General features: G+C 48.5%; 1 protein-coding gene across 9 annotated transcripts in view; it reads left to right on the plus strand.

The window, feature by feature from the left end:
* Positions 1-18001, plus strand: part of bin1b (bridging integrator 1b) — a 49927-nt gene that overhangs the window by 8379 nt on the left and 23547 nt on the right. For 6 of the 9 annotated variants that reach the window (XM_042318158.1, XM_042318161.1, XM_042318159.1 and 3 more), the window contains exons 2-8: positions 13015-13095; positions 13400-13454; positions 13855-13949; positions 14267-14302; positions 14539-14634; positions 15334-15441; positions 17780-17872. In XM_042318158.1, coding sequence (XP_042174092.1) covers positions 13015-13095; positions 13400-13454; positions 13855-13949; positions 14267-14302; positions 14539-14634; positions 15334-15441; positions 17780-17872 — 564 coding nt within the window. The remainder of the gene's footprint in view (positions 1-13014; positions 13096-13399; positions 13455-13854; positions 13950-14266; positions 14303-14538; positions 14635-15333; positions 15442-17779; positions 17873-18001) is intronic. The other 3 variants (XM_042318160.1, XM_042318162.1, XM_042318163.1) reach the window with 3 other exon arrangements.

The following is an 18001-nucleotide window of genomic DNA, read 5'->3' on the forward strand; positions in this document are numbered from 1 at the left end:
TGCATTTCAATTAACAGGTGTGCCTTGTTAAGTTAATTTTTGTAATTTCTTTCCTCCTTAATGAGTATGAAAAGTTTATTCAAGTGCAGTCGCAAAAAACCATCCAGCTCTATGATGAAACATGAAACTCTCTGTCATGAGGACCACCACAGGAATGGAAGACCCAGAGTTACCTCTGCTGCAGAGGATAAGTTCGTTAGAGTTACCTCTGCTGCAGAGGATAAGTTCGTTAGAGTTACCTCTGCTGCAGAGGATAAGTTCGTTAGAGTTACCTCTGCTGCAGAGGATAAGTTCGTTAGAGTTACCTCTGCTGCAGAGGATAAGTTCGTTAGAGTTACCTCTGCTGCAGAGGATAAGTTCGTTAGAGTTACCTCTGCTGCAGAGGATAAGTTCGTTAGAGTTACCTCTGCTGCAGAGGATAAGTTCGTTAGAGTTACCTCTGCTGCAGAGGATAAGTTCGTTAGAGTTACCTCTGCTGCAGAGGATAAGTTCGTTAGAGTTACCTCTGCTGCAGAGGATACCTCTGCTGCAGAGGATAAGTTCGTTAGAGTTACCTCTGCTGCAGAGGATAAGTTCTGTTAGAGTTACCTCTGCTGCAGAGGATAAGTTCGTTAGAGTTACCTCTGCTGCAGAGAGTTACCTCTGCTGCAGAGGGATACCTCTGCTGCAGAGGATAAGTTCGTTAGAGTTACCTCTGCTGCAGAGGATAAGTTCGTTAGAGTTACCTCTGCTGCAGAGGATAAGTTCGTTAGAGTTACCTCTGCTGCAGAGGATAAGTTCGTTAGAGTTACCTCTGCTGCAGAGGATAAGTTCGTTAGAGTTACCTCTGCTACAGAGGATAAGTTCGTTAGAGTTACCTCTGCTGCAGAGGATAAGTTCGTTAGAGTTACCTCTGCTGCAGAGGATAAGTTCGTTAGAGTGACCAGCCTCAGAAATTGCAGCCCAAATAAATGCTTCACAGATTAAGTTACAGACACATCTCAACATCAACTGTTCAGAGGAGGCTGTGTATCATAATGACATGCGTCACCAATGCAGCCATATGTCTACAGTATGATGTCATTACTGACCTAATGGACATGTGCAATCAATGTGCGCCTTGTCATCATACATCTGAAGCAGAGAATAGCGAAACTCACATCATTTGCATATTGATGAACTAGCTATATATGTTCTCAGTTTAAACTGATGCACTAGGTCATGTATATGAGGCTAACCATAAGATGTTCTACATGATGTTTCTGACATGAAATTGTTTAGTGCAAATCCAACCCTTGGATTCTAGGTACAGTACTGTACATGGGAATAAGGAGCTGGCAATTTGTGGGCGAATTAACAATGTCAATGGAAAATAATGTGTTGTGCGTTGGGGGGAGCGTTGTAATTCTACCTTGTTTATTTTCTGAGAATGATTTTAGACTACTGAGACAAAATCAGAAGGTCAATGGCATGGAGGAGGATTGCAGAGATGTTGATAGTGAGATAGATTTGCACAACAATGTTTGCAAGTCAAAGCCACAATGTCCTTTACCCAAAGTACCCATTCATGTCCATGTAGGCCAATGTATTTTACAGGAAGTGAGTTATAATCATCAATGCCATGACACAAGTAGAATTAAAGAGCCATAACCACAATTAGCATATTACATAGGAAATTCATGTGTAAATGTGCTGCATGGTCATTCCGACGGCTGCATTGCCTGTGCACCATTTATGGCGATAGGGCCTCTGCAGAAGTAAGGGCATTTATACTTCTTGCGCTTCGCAGAGCAGTACAGAGCTGTTGTGAAAGAAGTTGTCAAGGAACAAGTCAGTCAGTTTGTGTTTATACAGGACCTCCTGCCCCCACCTACCGTCAACCAATCATGTCAATGCGGAGCTCTCCAGAGCCATCCGCTTTGTTACAACATTTGAGAGGCGGATTTGACCTCTGCGTGCCTCTGGAGGGGTCACACCATCCGTACGGTGCCTCCGCACCACATTTATGGCTCAAGCATAAATTGGCTCTTAGTTTATAATTTATAATGCGTGTTACTGGTGATTTCTATCCTTTGGTAGGCAAATTTCACAATTGAATTGACTCAACACTTTCACAAATGGTGGCTTCGATCACAGTTTTGAGATATAGGTTGCTTGAGGTTCATAGCTAACAGGCAGCACAAACAAACATTGTTGTGCAAATCTCTCTTCACCCACCATCAACACCAAAAATCTATGCAATTGTCCTTCATACCTTATGATTTTGTCTCTGTATTCTAGGAAATCCTATAGAATTGGAAATCCAGACACCGCAACGATCGGTCTTTCCTCCATTTTTTTGTTGGTTTGCCAGGAAATAATGAGTTATTATTGTCATTATAGACAGTTCTATGTTTAATGATGGGAAGACTTTCAAGCAAACATCTGCTCCTCACCTGACTTTTCAACGACAGCAGTGGCCACGAGTAATTTGCATAAAGTAGAGCTGAACTTTTTCTATCGCTCTGCTAGCAGGGTTCGCGCCGCTAACCTTCCCACAATCCCCTGCGCATTGCTCAGCGTGCTCCCATTGAAAATGAATGGGGCGGAAGTAGTTGAAATGGAACAATACTTCTGCCTCATGCACCAAGTCCTGTTACTCCTATGACCAGAGAAAGTGAAATATTCCTTTGAACCTGTTGAACAAAGTGTTGACAGTGCTGAATAACAACTTAAAGAACTTACTCATAAAAACAGCAGCTCTTTGCTGTTTTTAGTCTAGTTTAAAATCTCACATGATCAACTTTCATGTGCGTTTGAGGCCTCGTTTTACAGTTGAGGGCGCAAGGAAACTGCAGATACGGTGATCTGAGCTCTCTGATTGGCCAGTGGTAGACCTGTAGATGCACCTGATTTACTCTTTGGTCCTGCCTGCTAGGCAGAATTCTACCTTCAGACATGACATTTTTCAAAATGGGAACACTGCCTTCCCGGCGCTACGGCTGCTGAATCAAGTGCAACTACCATTAACAGCACGAAGCAAATACAAACAATAGGACACAAGGCTTTATTGTTGTGTTTTTCAAAATGTTCCATCGGTAACCATGGTGAAATAGTTAGCCGTGGTGTGCTGTAGATTTTAGGGCCATATAACACTGCATTTTGCTTTCTACTTGTGTTTCCCAATAGGTCATGTAGTTTTGTTTTGACTGTTGTAATTTGGTTTATTCTGATTGATTTGTTGTTCTGGTCCTGAGACTTCACTCAGTGTGTTGGTGAACTCAGCCCCAGGATCAGCTGGATGAGGGGACTTTTTCTCTTCCTTTACCTTGCATATTATCCTCTTTCCTTTCACTGCCCTCTAACCTCTACATTTGTACATCCATCTCCCCTAGTAATCAGCCCTTCATTGCCCTATCGCTCCCCTAGTCATCAGCTCTTCATTGCCTTATCGCTCCCCTAGTCATCAGCTCTTCATTGCCCTATCGCTCCCCTAGTCATCAGCTCTTCATTGCCCTATCGCTCCCCTAGTCATCAGCTCTTCATTGCACTATCGCTCCCTAGTCATCAGCTCTTCATTGCCCTATCGCTCCCTAGTCATCAGCTCTTCATTGCCCTATCGCTCCCTAGTCATCGGCTCTTCATTGCACTATCGCTCCCTAGTCATCAGCTCTTCATTGCACTATCGCTCCCTAGTCATCTCCCCTAGTAATCAGCTCTTCATTGCCCTATCGCTCCCCTAGTCATCGGCTCTTCATTGCCCTATCTAGCTCCCTAGTCATCGGCTCTTCATTGCACTATCGCTCCCTAGTCATCGGCTCTTCATTGCCCTATCGCTCCCTAGTCATCGGCTCTTCATTGCACTATCGCTCCCCTAGTCATCGGCTCTTCATTGCACTATCGCTCCCTAGTCATCGGCTCTTCATTGCACTATCGCTCCCTAGTCATCGGCCCTTCATTGCACTATCGCTCCCTAGTCATCGGCTCTTCATTGCCCTAGCGCTCCCTAGTCATCGGCTCTTCATTGCACTATCGCTCCCCTAGTCATCGGCTCTTCATTGCACTCCCTAGTCATCGGCTCTTCATTGCACTATCGCTCCCCTAGTCATCGGCTCTTCATTGCACTATCGCTCCCCTAGTCATCGGCTCTTCATTGCACTATCGCTCCCCTAGTCATCAGCTCTTCATTGCCTTATCGCTCCCCTAGTCATCGGCTCTTCATTGCACTATCGCTCCCCTAGTCATCGGCTCTTCATTGCACTATCGCTCCCCTAGTCATCGGCTCTTCATTGCCCTATCGCTCCCTAGTCATCGGCTCTTCATTGCCCTATCGCTCCCTAGTCATCAGCTCTTCATTGCCTTATCGCTCCCCTAGTCATCGGCTCTTCATTGCCCTATCGCTCCCCTAGTCATCGGCTCTTCATTGCCTATCGCTCCCCTAGTCATCGGCTCTTCATTGCCCTATCGCTCCCCTAGTCATCTCCCCTAGTAATCAGCTCTTCATTGCCCTATCGCTCCCTAGTCATCGGCTCTTCATTGCCCTATCGCTCCCTAGTCATCTCCCTAGTCATCGGCCCTTCATTGCACTATCGCTCCCTAGTCATCAGCTCTTCATTGCCCTAGCGCTCCCTAGTCATCGGCTCTTCATTGCACTATCGCTCCCTCCCCTAGTCATCGGCCCTTCATTGCCCTATCGCTCCCTAGTCATCGGCTCTTCATTGCCCTAGCGCTCCCTAGTCATCGGCTCTTCATTGCACTAGCGCTCCCCTAGTCATCGGCTCTTCATTGCACTAGCGCTCCCTAGTCATCGGCTCTTCATTGCACTAGCGCTCCCTAGTCATCGGCTCTTCATTGCCCTAGCGCTCCCCTAGTCATCGGCTCTTCATTGCACTATCGCTCCCTAGTCATCGGCTCTTCATTGCACTATCGCTCCCTAGTCATCTCCCTAGTCATCGGCTCTTCATTGCACTATCGCTCCCCTAGTCATCGGCTCTTCATTGCACTATCGCTCCCTAGTCATCGGCTCTTCATTGCACTATCGCTCCCTAGTCATCGGCTCTTCATTGCACTATCGCTCCCCTAGTCATCGGCTCTTCATTGCCTTATCGCTCCCCTAGTCATCGGCTCTTCATTGCCTTATCGCTCCCCTAGTCATCGGCTCTTCATTGCACTATCGCTCCCTAGTCATCGGCTCTTCATTGCCCTATCGCTCCCCTAGTCATCTCCCTAGTCATCGGCTCTTCATTGCACTATCGCTCCCTAGTCATCGGCTCTTCATTGCACTATCGCTCCCCTAGTCATCGGCTCTTCATTGCCTTATCGCTCCCCTAGTCATCGGCTCTTCATTGCACTATCGCTCCCTAGTCATCGGCTCTTCATTGCACTATCGCTCCCCTAGTCATCGGCTCTTCATTGCCTTATCGCTCCCCTAGTCATCGGCTCTTCATTGCACTATTGCTCCCTAGTCATCGGCTCTTCATTGCCCTATCGCTCCCTAGTCATCTCCCCTAGTCATCGGCTCTTCATTGCACTATCGCTCCCTAGTCATCGGCTCTTCATTGCCCTATCGCTCCCTAGTCATCAGCTCTTCATTGCCCTATCGCTCCCTAGTCATCGGCCCTTCATTGCACTATCGCTCCCCTAGTCATCGGCCCTTCATTGCCCTATCGCTCCCTAGTCATCTCCCTAGTAATCAGCTCTTCATTGCCCTATCGCTCCCTAGTCATCGGCTCTTCATTGCCCTATCGCTCCCTAGTCATCTCCCTAGTCATCGGCCCTTCATTGCACTATCGCTCCCCTAGTCATCGGCTCTTCATTGCCCTAGCGCTCCCCTAGTCATCGGCTCTTCATTGCCCTAGCGCTCCCCTAGTCATCGGCTCTTCATTGCACTATCGCTCCCCTAGTCATCGGCTCTTCATTGCACTATCGCTCCCCTAGTCATCAGCTCTTCATTGCACTATCGCTCCCTAGTCATCAGCTCTTCATTGCACTATCGCTCCCTAGTCATCGGCTCTTCATTGCACTATCGCTCCCTAGTCATCAGCTCTTCATTGCCTTATCGCTCCCCTAGTCATCGGCTCTTCATTGCCCTATCGCTCCCTAGTCATCTCCCCTAGTCATCGGCTCTTCATTGCACTATCGCTCCCTAGTCATCGGCTCTTCATTGCACTATCGCTCCCCTAGTCATCGGCTCTTCATTGCCCTATCGCTCCCCTAGTCATCAGCTCTTCATTGCCTTATCGCTCCCTAGTCATCGGCTCTTCATTGCCCTATCGCTCCCCTAGTCATCTCCCTAGTCATTGGCTCTTCATTGCACTATTGCTCCCCTAGTCATCGGCTCTTCATTGCACTATCGCTCCCTAGTCATCGGCTCTTCATTGCCCTATCGCTCCCTAGTCATCGGCTCTTCATTGCCCTATCGCTCCCCTAGTCATCGGCTCTTCATTGCCCTATCGCTCCCCTAGTCATCGGCTCTTCATTGCCCTATCGCTCCCTAGTCATCGGCTCTTCATTGCACTATCGCTCCCTAGTCATCGGCTCTTCATTGCACTATCGCTCCCTAGTCATCGGCTCTTCATTGCCCTATCGCTCCCTAGTCATCTCCCTAGTCATCGGCTCTTCATTGCCCTATCGCTCCCCTAGTCATCTCCCCTAGTCATCGGCTCTTCATTGCACTATCGCTCCCTAGTCATCGGCTCTTCATTGCCCTATCGCTCCCCTAGTCATCAGCTCTTCATTGCCCTATCGCTCCCTAGTCATCGGCCCTTCATTGCACTATCGCTCCCTAGTCATCGGCTCTTCATTGCCCTATCGCTCCCTAGTCATCTCCCTAGTAATCAGCTCTTCATTGCCCTATCGCTCCCCTAGTCATCGGCTCTTCATTGCCCTATCGCTCCCTAGTCATCTCCCCTAGTCATCGGCTCTTCATTGCACTATCGCTCCCCTAGTCATCGGCTCTTCATTGCCCTAGCGCTCCCTAGTCATCGGCTCTTCATTGCCCTATCGCTCCCTAGTCATCGGCTCTTCATTGCACTATCGCTCCCTAGTCATCGGCTCTTCATTGCACTATCGCTCCCCTAGTCATCAGCTCTTCATTGCACTATCGCTCCCTAGTCATCGGCTCTTCATTGCACTATCGCTCCCTAGTCATCAGCTCTTCATTGCCTTATCGCTCCCCTAGTCATCGGCTCTTCATTGCCCTATCGCTCCCCTAGTCATCTCCCCTAGTCATCGGCTCTTCATTGCACTATCGCTCCCTAGTCATCGGCTCTTCATTGCACTATCGCTCCCCTAGTCATCGGCTCTTCATTGCCCTATCGCTCCCCTAGTCATCAGCTCTTCATTGCCTTATCGCTCCCTAGTCATCGGCTCTTCATTGCCCTATCGCTCCCTAGTCATCTCCCTAGTCATTGGCTCTTCATTGCACTATCGCTCCCCTAGTCATCGGCTCTTCATTGCACTATCGCTCCCTAGTCATCGGCTCTTCATTGCCCTATCGCTCCCCTAGTCATCGGCTCTTCATTGCCCTATCGCTCCCTAGTCATCGGCTCTTCATTGCCCTATCGCTCCCCTAGTCATCGGCTCCCTAGTCTCTTCATTGCCCTATCGCTCCCTAGTCATCGGCTCTTCATTGCCCTATCGCTCCCCTAGTCATCGGCTCTTCATTGCCCTATCGCTCCCCTAGTCATCGGCTCTTCATTGCCCTATCGCTCCCCTAGTCATCGGCTCTTCATTGCACTATCGCTCCCTAGTCATCGGCTCTTCATTGCACTATCGCTCCCTAGTCATCGGCTCTTCATTGCCCTATCGCTCCCTAGTCATCGGCTCTTCATTGCCTATCGCTCCCTAGTCATCGGCTCTTCATTGCACTATCGCTCCCTAGTCATCGGCTCTTCATTGCCCTATCTAGTCATCTCCCTAGTCATCGGCTCTTCATTGCCCTATCGCTCCCTAGTCATCGGCTCTTCATTGCCCTATCGCTCCCTAGTCATCGGCTCTTCATTGCCCTATCGCTCCCTAGTCATCGGCTCTTCATTGCCCTATCGCTCCCTAGTCATCGGCTCTTCATTGCCCTATCGCTCCCTAGTCATCGGCTCTTCATTGCCCTATCGCTCCCCTAGTCATCGGCTCTTCATTGCCCTATCGCTCCCCTAGTCATCGGCTCTTCATTGCCCTATCGCTCCCCTAGTCATCGGCTCTTCATTGCCTTATCGCTCCCTAGTCATCGGCCCTTCATTGCCTTATTGCTCCCCTAGTCATCGGCGCTTCATTGCCTTATCGCTCCCTAGTCATCGGCTCTTCATTGCACTATCGCTCCCTAGTCATCGGCTCTTCATTGCACTATCGCTCCCTAGTCATCGGCTCTTCATTGCCCTATCGCTCCCCTAGTCATCGGCTCTTCATTGCCTTATCGCTCCCTAGTCATCGGCTCTTCATTGCACTATCGCTCCCTAGTCATCGGCTCTTCATTGCCCTATCCCCTAGTCATCTCCCCTAGTCATCGGCTCTTCATTGCCCTATCGCTCCCTAGTCATCAGCTCTTCATTGCCTTATCGCTCCCTAGTCATCGGCTCTTCATTGCACTATCGCTCCCTAGTCATCGGCTCTTCATTGCCTATCGCTCCCTAGTCATCGGCTCTTCATTGCCCTATCGCTCCCTAGTCATCGGCTCTTCATTGCCCTATCGCTCCCCTAGTCATCGGCTCTTCATTGCCCTATCGCTCCCTAGTCATCGGCTCTTCATTGCCCTATCGCTCCCTAGTCATCGGCTCTTCATTGCCTTATCGCTCCCTAGTCATCGGCTCTTCATTGCCTTATTGCTCCCCTAGTCATCGGCGCTTCATTGCCTATCGCTCCCCTAGTCATCGGCTCTTCATTGCACTATCGCTCCCCTAGTCATCGGCTCTTCATTGCCTATCGCTCCCTAGTCATCGGCTCTTCATTGCCCTATCGCTCCCTAGTCATCGGCTCTTCATTGCCTTATCGCTCCCCTAGTCATCGGCTCTTCATTGCACTATCGCTCCCTAGTCATCGGCTCTTCATTGCCCTATCGCTCCCTAGTCATCTCCCTAGTCATCGGCTCTTCATTGCCCTATCGCTCCCCTAGTCATCATCAGCTCTTCATTGCCTTATCGCTCCCTAGTCATCGGCTCTTCATTGCACTATCGCTCCCTAGTCATCGGCTCTTCATTGCACTATCGCTCCCTAGTCATCGGCTCTTCATTGCACTATCGCTCCCTAGTCATCGGCTCTTCATTGCACTATCGCTCCCTAGTCATCGGCTCTTCATTGCACTATCGCTCCCTAGTCATCGGCTCTTCATTGCACTATCGCTCCCCTAGTCATCGGCTCTTCATTGCCCTATCGCTCCCTAGTCATCTCCCTAGTCATCGGCTCTTCATTGCACTATCGCTCCCCTAGTCATCGGCTCTTTCATTGCCCTATCGCTCCCTAGTCATCGGCCCTTCATTGCCCTATCGCTCCCCTAGTCATCAGCTCTTCATTGTCTATCGCTCCCCTAGTCATCAGCTCTTCATTGCCCTATCGCTCCCTAGTCATCTCCCTAGTCATCAGCACTTCATTGCCCTATCGCTCCCCTAGTCATCGGCTCTTCATTGCCCTATCGCTCCCCTAGTCATCAGCTCTTCATTGCCCTATCGCTCCCTAGTCATCAGCACTTCATTGCCCTATCGCTCCCCTAGTCATCGGCTCTTCATTGCACTATCGCTCCCCTAGTCATCGGCTCTTCATTGCACTATCGCTCCCTAGTCATCGGCTCTTCATTGCACTATCGCTCCCTAGTCATCGGCTCTTCATTGCACTATCGCTCCCTAGTCATCGGCTCTTCATTGCACTATGCTCCCCTAGTCATCGGCTCTTCATTGCACTATCGCTCCCCTAGTCATCGGCTCTTCATTGCACTATCGCTCCCTAGTCATCAGCTCTTCATTGCACTATCGCTCCCTAGTCATCGGCTCTTCATTGCACTATCGCTCCCCTAGTCATCAGCTCTTCATTGCACTATCGCTCCCTAGTCATCTCCCTAGTCATCTTCATTGCCCTATCGCTCCCCTAGTCATCGGCTCTTCATTGCACTATCGCTCCCTAGTCATCAGCTCTTCATTGCACTATCGCTCCCTAGTCATCGGCTCTTCATTGCACTATCGCTCCCTAGTCATCAGCTCTTCATTGCACTATCGCTCCCCTAGTCATCTCCCTAGTCATCTCCCCTTCATTGCCCTCATGCTCCCCTAGTCATCGGCTCTTCATTGCACTATCTCCCTAGTCATCGGCTCTTCATTGCACTAGTCATCTCCCCTAGTCAAGTCATCTCCCTAGTCATCTCTTCCCTAGTCATCTCCCTAGTCATCGGCTCTTCATTCTATCGCTCCCTAGTCATCAGCTCTTCCCTATCATCTCCCCTAGTCATCGGCTCTTCATTGCACTATCGCTCCCTAGTCATCTCCCCTAGTCATCGGCTCTTCATTGCCCATCTCCCTAGTCATCTCCCTTCATTGCACTAGTCATCTCCCAAGTCATCTCCCCAAGTCATCTCCCCAAGTCATCAGCTCTTCATTGCACTATCGCTCCCCTAGTCATCTCCCCATCTCCCTAGTCATCTCCCCTAGTCATCTCCCCAAGTCATCTCTCCCTAGTCATCTCCCTAGTCATCTCCCTAGTCATCTCCCTAGTCATCTCCCCTAGTCATCAGCCCTTCCCCCTAGTCATCTCCCTAGTCATCTCCCTAGTCATCTCCCTAGTCATCTCCCTAGTCATCTCCCTAGTCATCTCCCCTAGTCATCTCCCTAGTCATCTCCCCTAGTCATCTCCCTAGTCATCTCCCTAGTCATCTCCCTAGTCATCTCCCTAGTCATCTCCCTAGTCATCTCCCCTAGTCATCTCCCCTAGTCATCAGCTATTCATTGCCCTTCGCTCCCTCCTTTTCACTTCAATGTAATGCTTACTTTTCTATTCTTTTCCTCTTTCCCCCTCTTCCTTTTAATGATGAAAGATCTTCTAAAAGCTGACGTCTGCTGTTTTTGTTTTCTATTGTTTGAATGAGTCAGAGGTTATAATATTAAAGAACACAGAAGTGAAACTTTAAGGTTTCAGTTTCTCAGAATCCTGGACTTTCAATGGAAATTTTCCCTTGAATGCTTTTTAGTGAATGACTGTGCTCAGTCTGGGTTTGGGAAACTGAACCTGAACAGAAGACAGTTAAGCCTTGTTCACACTGCAGGCCTTAATGCTGAAATCGGTTTTGTTTTTCAAATCTGTTTTGGAATATTGACTGTCCAAACAGCAAGTGACCAAATCAAATTTGTGTGTGTTCAGACAGCAGTCATTTGTTGACATGGCTATGCTAGTTGTCATAGTAACGATGGGTGTGTGCCAGTGGTGTCGGTTGATTGGTGGTGATGCTCGTGCTTCCTATCACTCAGAAGTTATGTAACAAGCTAAGGTGACAACAATGGCTGCCATAAACGTTTCCCAGTTGCTGTGAATGTTAAAATTCATAGAGGAAGAACACTATTAGAACCTCAAATGATAAGATAATCAAACTTTCAAAACAAGTGCTTTTTGGCTAGCCACAGCAGTCAGCCAGCTAGCCACAGCAGTCAGCCAGCTAGCCACAGCAGTCAGCCAGCTAGCCACAGCAGTCAGCCACAGCAGTCAGCCAGCTAGCCACAGCAGCTAGCCACAGCAGCTAGCCACAGCAGTCAGCCAGCTAGCCACAGCAGTCAGCCAGCTAGCCACAGCAGTCAGCCAGCTAGCCACAGCAGCTAGCCACAGCAGTCAGCCAGCTAGCCACAGCAGCTAGCCACAGCAGTCAGCCAGCTAGCCACAGCAGCTAGCCACAGCAGTCAGCCAGCTAGCCACAGCAGCTAGCCACAGCAGTCAGCCAGCTAGCCACAGCAGCTAGCCACAGCAGTCAGCCAGCTAGCCACAGCAGCTAGCCACAGCAGTCAGCCAGCTAGCCACAGCCACAGCAGCTAGCCACAGCAGCTAGCCACAGCAGTCAGCCAGCTAGCCACAGCAGTCAGCCACAGCAGTCAGCCACAGCAGCTAGCCACAGCAGTCAGCCAGCTAGCCACAGCAGTCAGCCAGCTAGCCACAGCAGTCAGCCACAGCAGCTAGCCACAGCAGTCAGCCACAGCAGTCAGCCAGCTAGCCACAGCAGTCAGCCAGCTAGGTAGGTAGCTGTTTATCTTTCGCGCACATTAATTTGTTTGTAAACAGTTAACAAGCTAGTTCGCTACCATGTCATGTTCTTGTCAAACTGTCAACAGAGTAGCTAGCAGGCAACAAGATATGCCAAATAAATCTGTGAGGGAAAATAAATCTGATTTGACCGTTCAAGAAAAGTCTTATGGCCTACGAAGGTGGCTTGACGTTTCAGATTCCATGTGGCTTTTGGCTGTTCAGACTGGAGGAAAAATAACAGATTCAAATCAGATACTCAAATCCATTTTTTTTTGCATAACTTCAACCTGCCAATGTGAACAAGGCTACACTATCCCCCTCCAAAATGAATTATTTTCCTGTGAGACGACAAATGACGTTGCACAAGCCCTGTTTTGAAACTGACTTGTGCTTTATCAGGGTAGTATACAACATTTAGTGTCATTTCGAAAATTCCACCAGAGAGAGTCCGAGTTGAACAGCTTAAGGCTTCAAAGTTCTCCATGTTGAACTAGGAGATGGACACGCAGAGCCTTTCGTGTGCTTGTCAGCTGGTCTCTGCCAGAGACGGAGGAGACACATGGCTTTGACAGCCTGCCTAAAAATAGACAAGTGTATTCGGCTCTGGTACCATACTGGTACCGAGGACCAGTTATATATCGTTCCTCCAAATCAATTGGAAAGATATCATTCATTTTTGTAGGTCGGTAGATTATATCATTTGACCTTTATTTAAGCAGGGCTTCACCATTAAGACTAGGGTCTCTTTAAGTAAAGTATTACTGTGTATGATTTTTGACTGTGCTCTCCCAGGTCCTGCAGTAGCCCTGTAGTGCTCATGTATTCACCCAGGGTTGTTTGTCTTTCTGTCAGGTCCTTCAGAAGCTGGGTAAAGCTGATGAGACCAGGGACACAGCGTTCGAGGAGGGTGTGGCTAACTTCAACAAGCAGATGGTAGGAGTCCCGACTCTTCCAACTCTTTCTCCTCCCTCTCTCATTGAGATGGTGAACCCACTGTTGTGGCCCAATGTTCCCTCCCCTCCCAGCCTACACACACACACACACACACACACAGATCCATAACTGTCCTGAACCGTACTGGGCTGGTTAAGATGGTCTTTTCCCAATATCCTTTCCAGTATGGTTCCAGCAACTATGTTGTTTGTGTAACCAGGGCAGCACAGTACAGCTTGGTTCAGTAATGTGAAAATGGCATCATGCTCACAATCCCAGTCCAACCCATTGTTGTATTTTCCAGGCCGAGGGCACCAAACTACAGAAAGACTTGAGGGCCTACCTGGCAGCAGTTAAAAGTAAGAAGCATGTCTGTGTGTGAGTGTGTTTGTACACTACACGTGTGTGTGTGAGTGTGTTTGTACACTACACGTGTGTGTGTGAGTGTGTTTGTACACTACACGTGTGTGTGTGAGTGTGTTTGTACACTACACGTGTGTGTGTGTGTGTTTGTACACTACACGTGTGTGTGTGTGTGTTTGTACACTACACGTGTGTGTGCAAGTATCCTGTAACTTATTATTAGGTTTTACAGTAATATCTGTCAGTTTCTATCTTGTCTATTTTGGAGTGACACAGTTGTAGTGTTCACACACATTAATACATTCAGACCTCTTCCTGTCATGGGCCCAGTTTCATTTCAGTTTTTGGCCTGTCTGTCTGTCTGTCTGTCTGCCTGTCTGTCTCTGTGATCCTCAGCCATGCATGATGCGTCCAAGCGTCTGCAGGACTGTCTGGCGGATATGTACGAGCCAGAGTGGTTTGGCAAGGAGGAGGTGGATACCATCGCAGAGGTGAGAGAGACTAGCACAGTTGGTGTGTGTGATCTATGGGAATTCAGGATGAAAGACTACCTGTTCCTCTGTGAAAGAGGTGGACAAAACTTCAGAGGTTGAATTAAATGTATAATTGAAAATGCAGAAATGAACATGAGAACTTCAGATCAATTCTATTGGTTGTTTGAGTAAAAAGAGAATAGAAAAGGGAACCAGTGTCTAGTTTCCTCCCTCCATTTCATCACTGTCACATTCACTTCTTCTCAATGCAACACATACTCCTCTCTCTCACTGCATGTCTCTTTCCCTCCATCTCTCCATCCTTCCATCTGTAGGAGATGATAGAGAAGGAGATGGACTATTGCATGGAGGTAAAGGCCAGCTAGCTCAGTAGCTCATTCATGACTGTGTAGACTGGTGATGAATGAGGACTAGTGGGAATAGCTGTGGCCTACACTAGATCTATAGCTAGAAGACATGGCACTAGTTTCAGACTAGCTCTGAACTGCACTGTTAGTGGAGCTGTTATTGGGGTGGGGGTGGGGGAGGGTGTATGCGTGAGTGTATGCATTTGTGAGTGTGTTTGACTCTGCTGTGTGTATTGAAGGAGACAGACATCCTGTGGTCAGATTACCACGACAAGCTTGTGGACAATTCCATGATCGCCATGGATACCTATCTGGCCCAGTTCCCTGACATTAAGGTGTGTTTTGTGAAAAATGAAACTCCATAATAAATAAATATAAACGTTTTTATAACATTTTGATTTATTTTTCACAACATTAACAAATGGTACCAGTATGTGTACTCTGTTCTAAGGGCTCTAACAGAACAGACTACACATACCGGTACCGAGGGCTCTAACAGAACAGACTACGCATACTGGTACCGAGGGCTCTAACAGAACAGACTACGCATACTGGTACCGAGGGCTCTAACAGAACAGACTACGCATACTGGTACCGAGGGCTCTAACAGAACAGACTACGCATACTGGTACCGAGGGCTCTAACAGAACAGACTACGCATACTGGTACCGAGGGCTCTAACAGAACAGACTACGCATACTGGTACTGAGGGCTCTATACAATCCATATGGTGGAAGTTCAGAGTTACAGTGTGATTAAAATGTAATGGTAATGTTCCTCTGTTTGTGGAGACTGCATTCACCGTAAACACTGCATACAGTGTCTGCTCAATAGGAAATCACCTTTACATTCCTGGTGCGCAATCTTTAACGTTTCAGCGATCCTGGTTTTAAATGGAGCCCTGAAACAGCCCAGCTCCCAGATCAGTTAGAGGATACATCAATACATATATTTGATTGATTGGTTCTCAAGAAGCTGCAGCCTTCTATCTATCAGTGACTCTGTGGGTATGTTTGTCTGGTGTCTCTGACCAGGCACGCATCGCTAAGCGGGACAGGAAGATGACCGACTACGACAGTGCGAGGCATCACTTTGGCTCCCTACAGAAGGGCAAGAAGCAGGACCAGGCCAAGATCGCCAAGGTAAGATGGCCGCCCGCTGCATCGTTTCCTGGGTTCATTACGGTATCACACTGCTGAGCCAAACCAAGCTGAACCAGTAGTACTGAGATGGCCTGGTTTTGCATCCGCCATCGTTTAAAATAACAAATAATATATGCCATTTATTAGACGCTTTTATCCAAAGCAACTTAGTCATGGATGCCTACATGTTACGTACGGTTGGTCCCGGGAATCAAACTCACTATCCTGGCGTTGCAAGCACCATGCTCTACCAACTACAGAGGACCAGCGTTTCTGCAACCTTCTTGGAAGGAACAGAACAATGTAAAGAGAAAATATCCAGGCCAGTTCAGGTCGGCTCTATAATGTGACTCAGTCATGACTCTATAAAGGCCTTAACAAAGCTAATGCAAATACCCACACTATGATGTCTGATGTCAGTAAGCAACATTCTGCATTGTAATTTTGGCGAGGCGTGTTTTGCTATGCTTGCCACATGCTGCCATGGGCTTAGGCTATACCAGTTGAAATAAACAACCAATCAACCTATTGGGGGAAAAAAGTCTCATTAACCTGTTTTTCATGTGTGTTTGATTGGGTGTTAATGTACAATATGGAAATACTCTTGCCCGATTTCAAAACACTCTCAAACCTGCCTGTCTGAATTGCTAACCTGCCTGTCTGAATTGCTAACCTGCCTGTCTGAATTGCTAACCTGCCTGTCAAACTACACTGCTCAAAAAAATAAAGGGAACACTTATACACAATGTAACTCCAAGTCAATCACACTTCTGTGAAATCAAACTGTCCACTTAGGAAGCAACACTGATTGACAATAAATGTCACATGCTGTTGTGCAAATGGAATAGACAACAGGTGGAAATTATCTGCATTTAGCAAGACACCCCCAATAAAGGAGTGGTTCTGCAGGTGGGACCACAGACCACTTCTCAGTTCCTATGCTTCCTGGCTGATGTTTTGGTCACTTTTTTGAATGCTGGCGGTGCTTTCACTCTAGTGGTAGCATGAGACTGAGTCTACAACCCACACAACTGGCTCAGGTAGTGCAGCTCATCCAGGATGGCACATCAATGCGAGATGTGGCAAGAAGGTTTGCTGTTTCTGTCAGCGTAGTGTCCAGAGCATGGAGGCGCTACCAGGAGACAGGCCAGTACATCAGGAGACGTGGAGGAGGCCGTAGGAGGGCAACAACCCAGCAGCAGTACCGCTACCTCCGCCTTTGTGCAAGGAGGAGCAGGAGGAGCACTGCCAAAGCCCTGAAAAAGGACCTCCAGCAGGCCACAAATGTGCATGTGTCTGCTCAAACGGTCAGAAACAGACTCCATGAGGGTGGTATGAGGGCCCGACGTCCACAGGTGGGGGTTGTGCTTACAGCCCAACACCGTGCAGGACGTTTGGCATTTGCCAGAGAACACCAAGATGGGCAAATTCGCCACTAGCGCCCTGTGCTCTTCACAGATGAAAGCCGGTTCACACTGAGCACATGTGACAGTCTGGAGACGCCGTGGAGAACGTTCTGCTGCCTGCAATATCCTCCAGCATAACCGGTTTGGCGGTGGGTCAGTCATGGTGTAGGGTGGCATTTCTTTGGGGGGCCGCACATCCCTCCATGTGCTCGCCAGAGGTAGCCTGACTGCCATTAGGTACCGAGATGAGATCCTCAGACCCCTTGGGAGACCATATGCTGGTGCGGTTGGCCCTGGGTTCCTCCTAATGCAAGACAATGCTAGACCTCATGTGGCTGGAGTGTGTCAGCAGTTCCTTCAAGAGGAAGGCATTGATGCTATGGACTGGCCCGCCCGTTCCCCAGAGCTGAATCCAATTGAGCACATCTGGGACAACATGTCTCGCTCCATCCACCAACGCTACGTTCCACCACAGACTGTCCAGGAGTTGGCGGATGCTTTAGTCCAGGTCTGGGAGGAGATCCCTCAGGAGACCATTCGCCACCTCATCAGGAGCATGCCCAGGTGTTGTAGCGAGGTCATACAGGCACGTGGAGGCCACACACACTACTGAGCCTCATTTTGACTTGTTTTAAGGACATTACATCAAAGTTGGATCAGCCTGTAGTGTGGTTTTCCACTTTAATTTTGAGTGTGACTCCAAATCCAGACCTCCATGGGTTGATAAATTTGATTTCCATTGATCATTTTTGTGTGATTTTGTTGTCAGCACATTCAATTATGTAAAGAAAAAAGTATTTAATAAGAATATTTCATTCATTCAGATCTAGGATGTGTTATTTTAGTGTTCCCTTTTATTTTTTTGAGCAGTGTATTCGTCTTGCTTCTCTCTCGCTCTTTCTCTCGGTCTGTCCGTCCGTCTGCATGGCTAGCCGATGTCTCTTGTGGAGAAGGCTGCCCCAGGTTGGGCCCAGGGGATTCTGTCTGCTCATCAAATAGCCCAAACTAACCTGACCAGAAACCAGGTGACTGATGTCTAACTAACTCACCCTCTCACCCCTCACCCTGACCCCCCCGCCATCCCTTCAACACTCACTTGTCATTCACCCATTCTGAGTTCTAATTCTATATTCTATGCCTCCATGCCCTAACAT

This window comes from Oncorhynchus tshawytscha, unplaced genomic scaffold (genome assembly GCF_018296145.1).
Source record: "Oncorhynchus tshawytscha isolate Ot180627B unplaced genomic scaffold, Otsh_v2.0 Un_contig_3761_pilon_pilon, whole genome shotgun sequence".
Taxonomy (NCBI): Eukaryota; Metazoa; Chordata; class Actinopteri; order Salmoniformes; family Salmonidae; genus Oncorhynchus; species Oncorhynchus tshawytscha.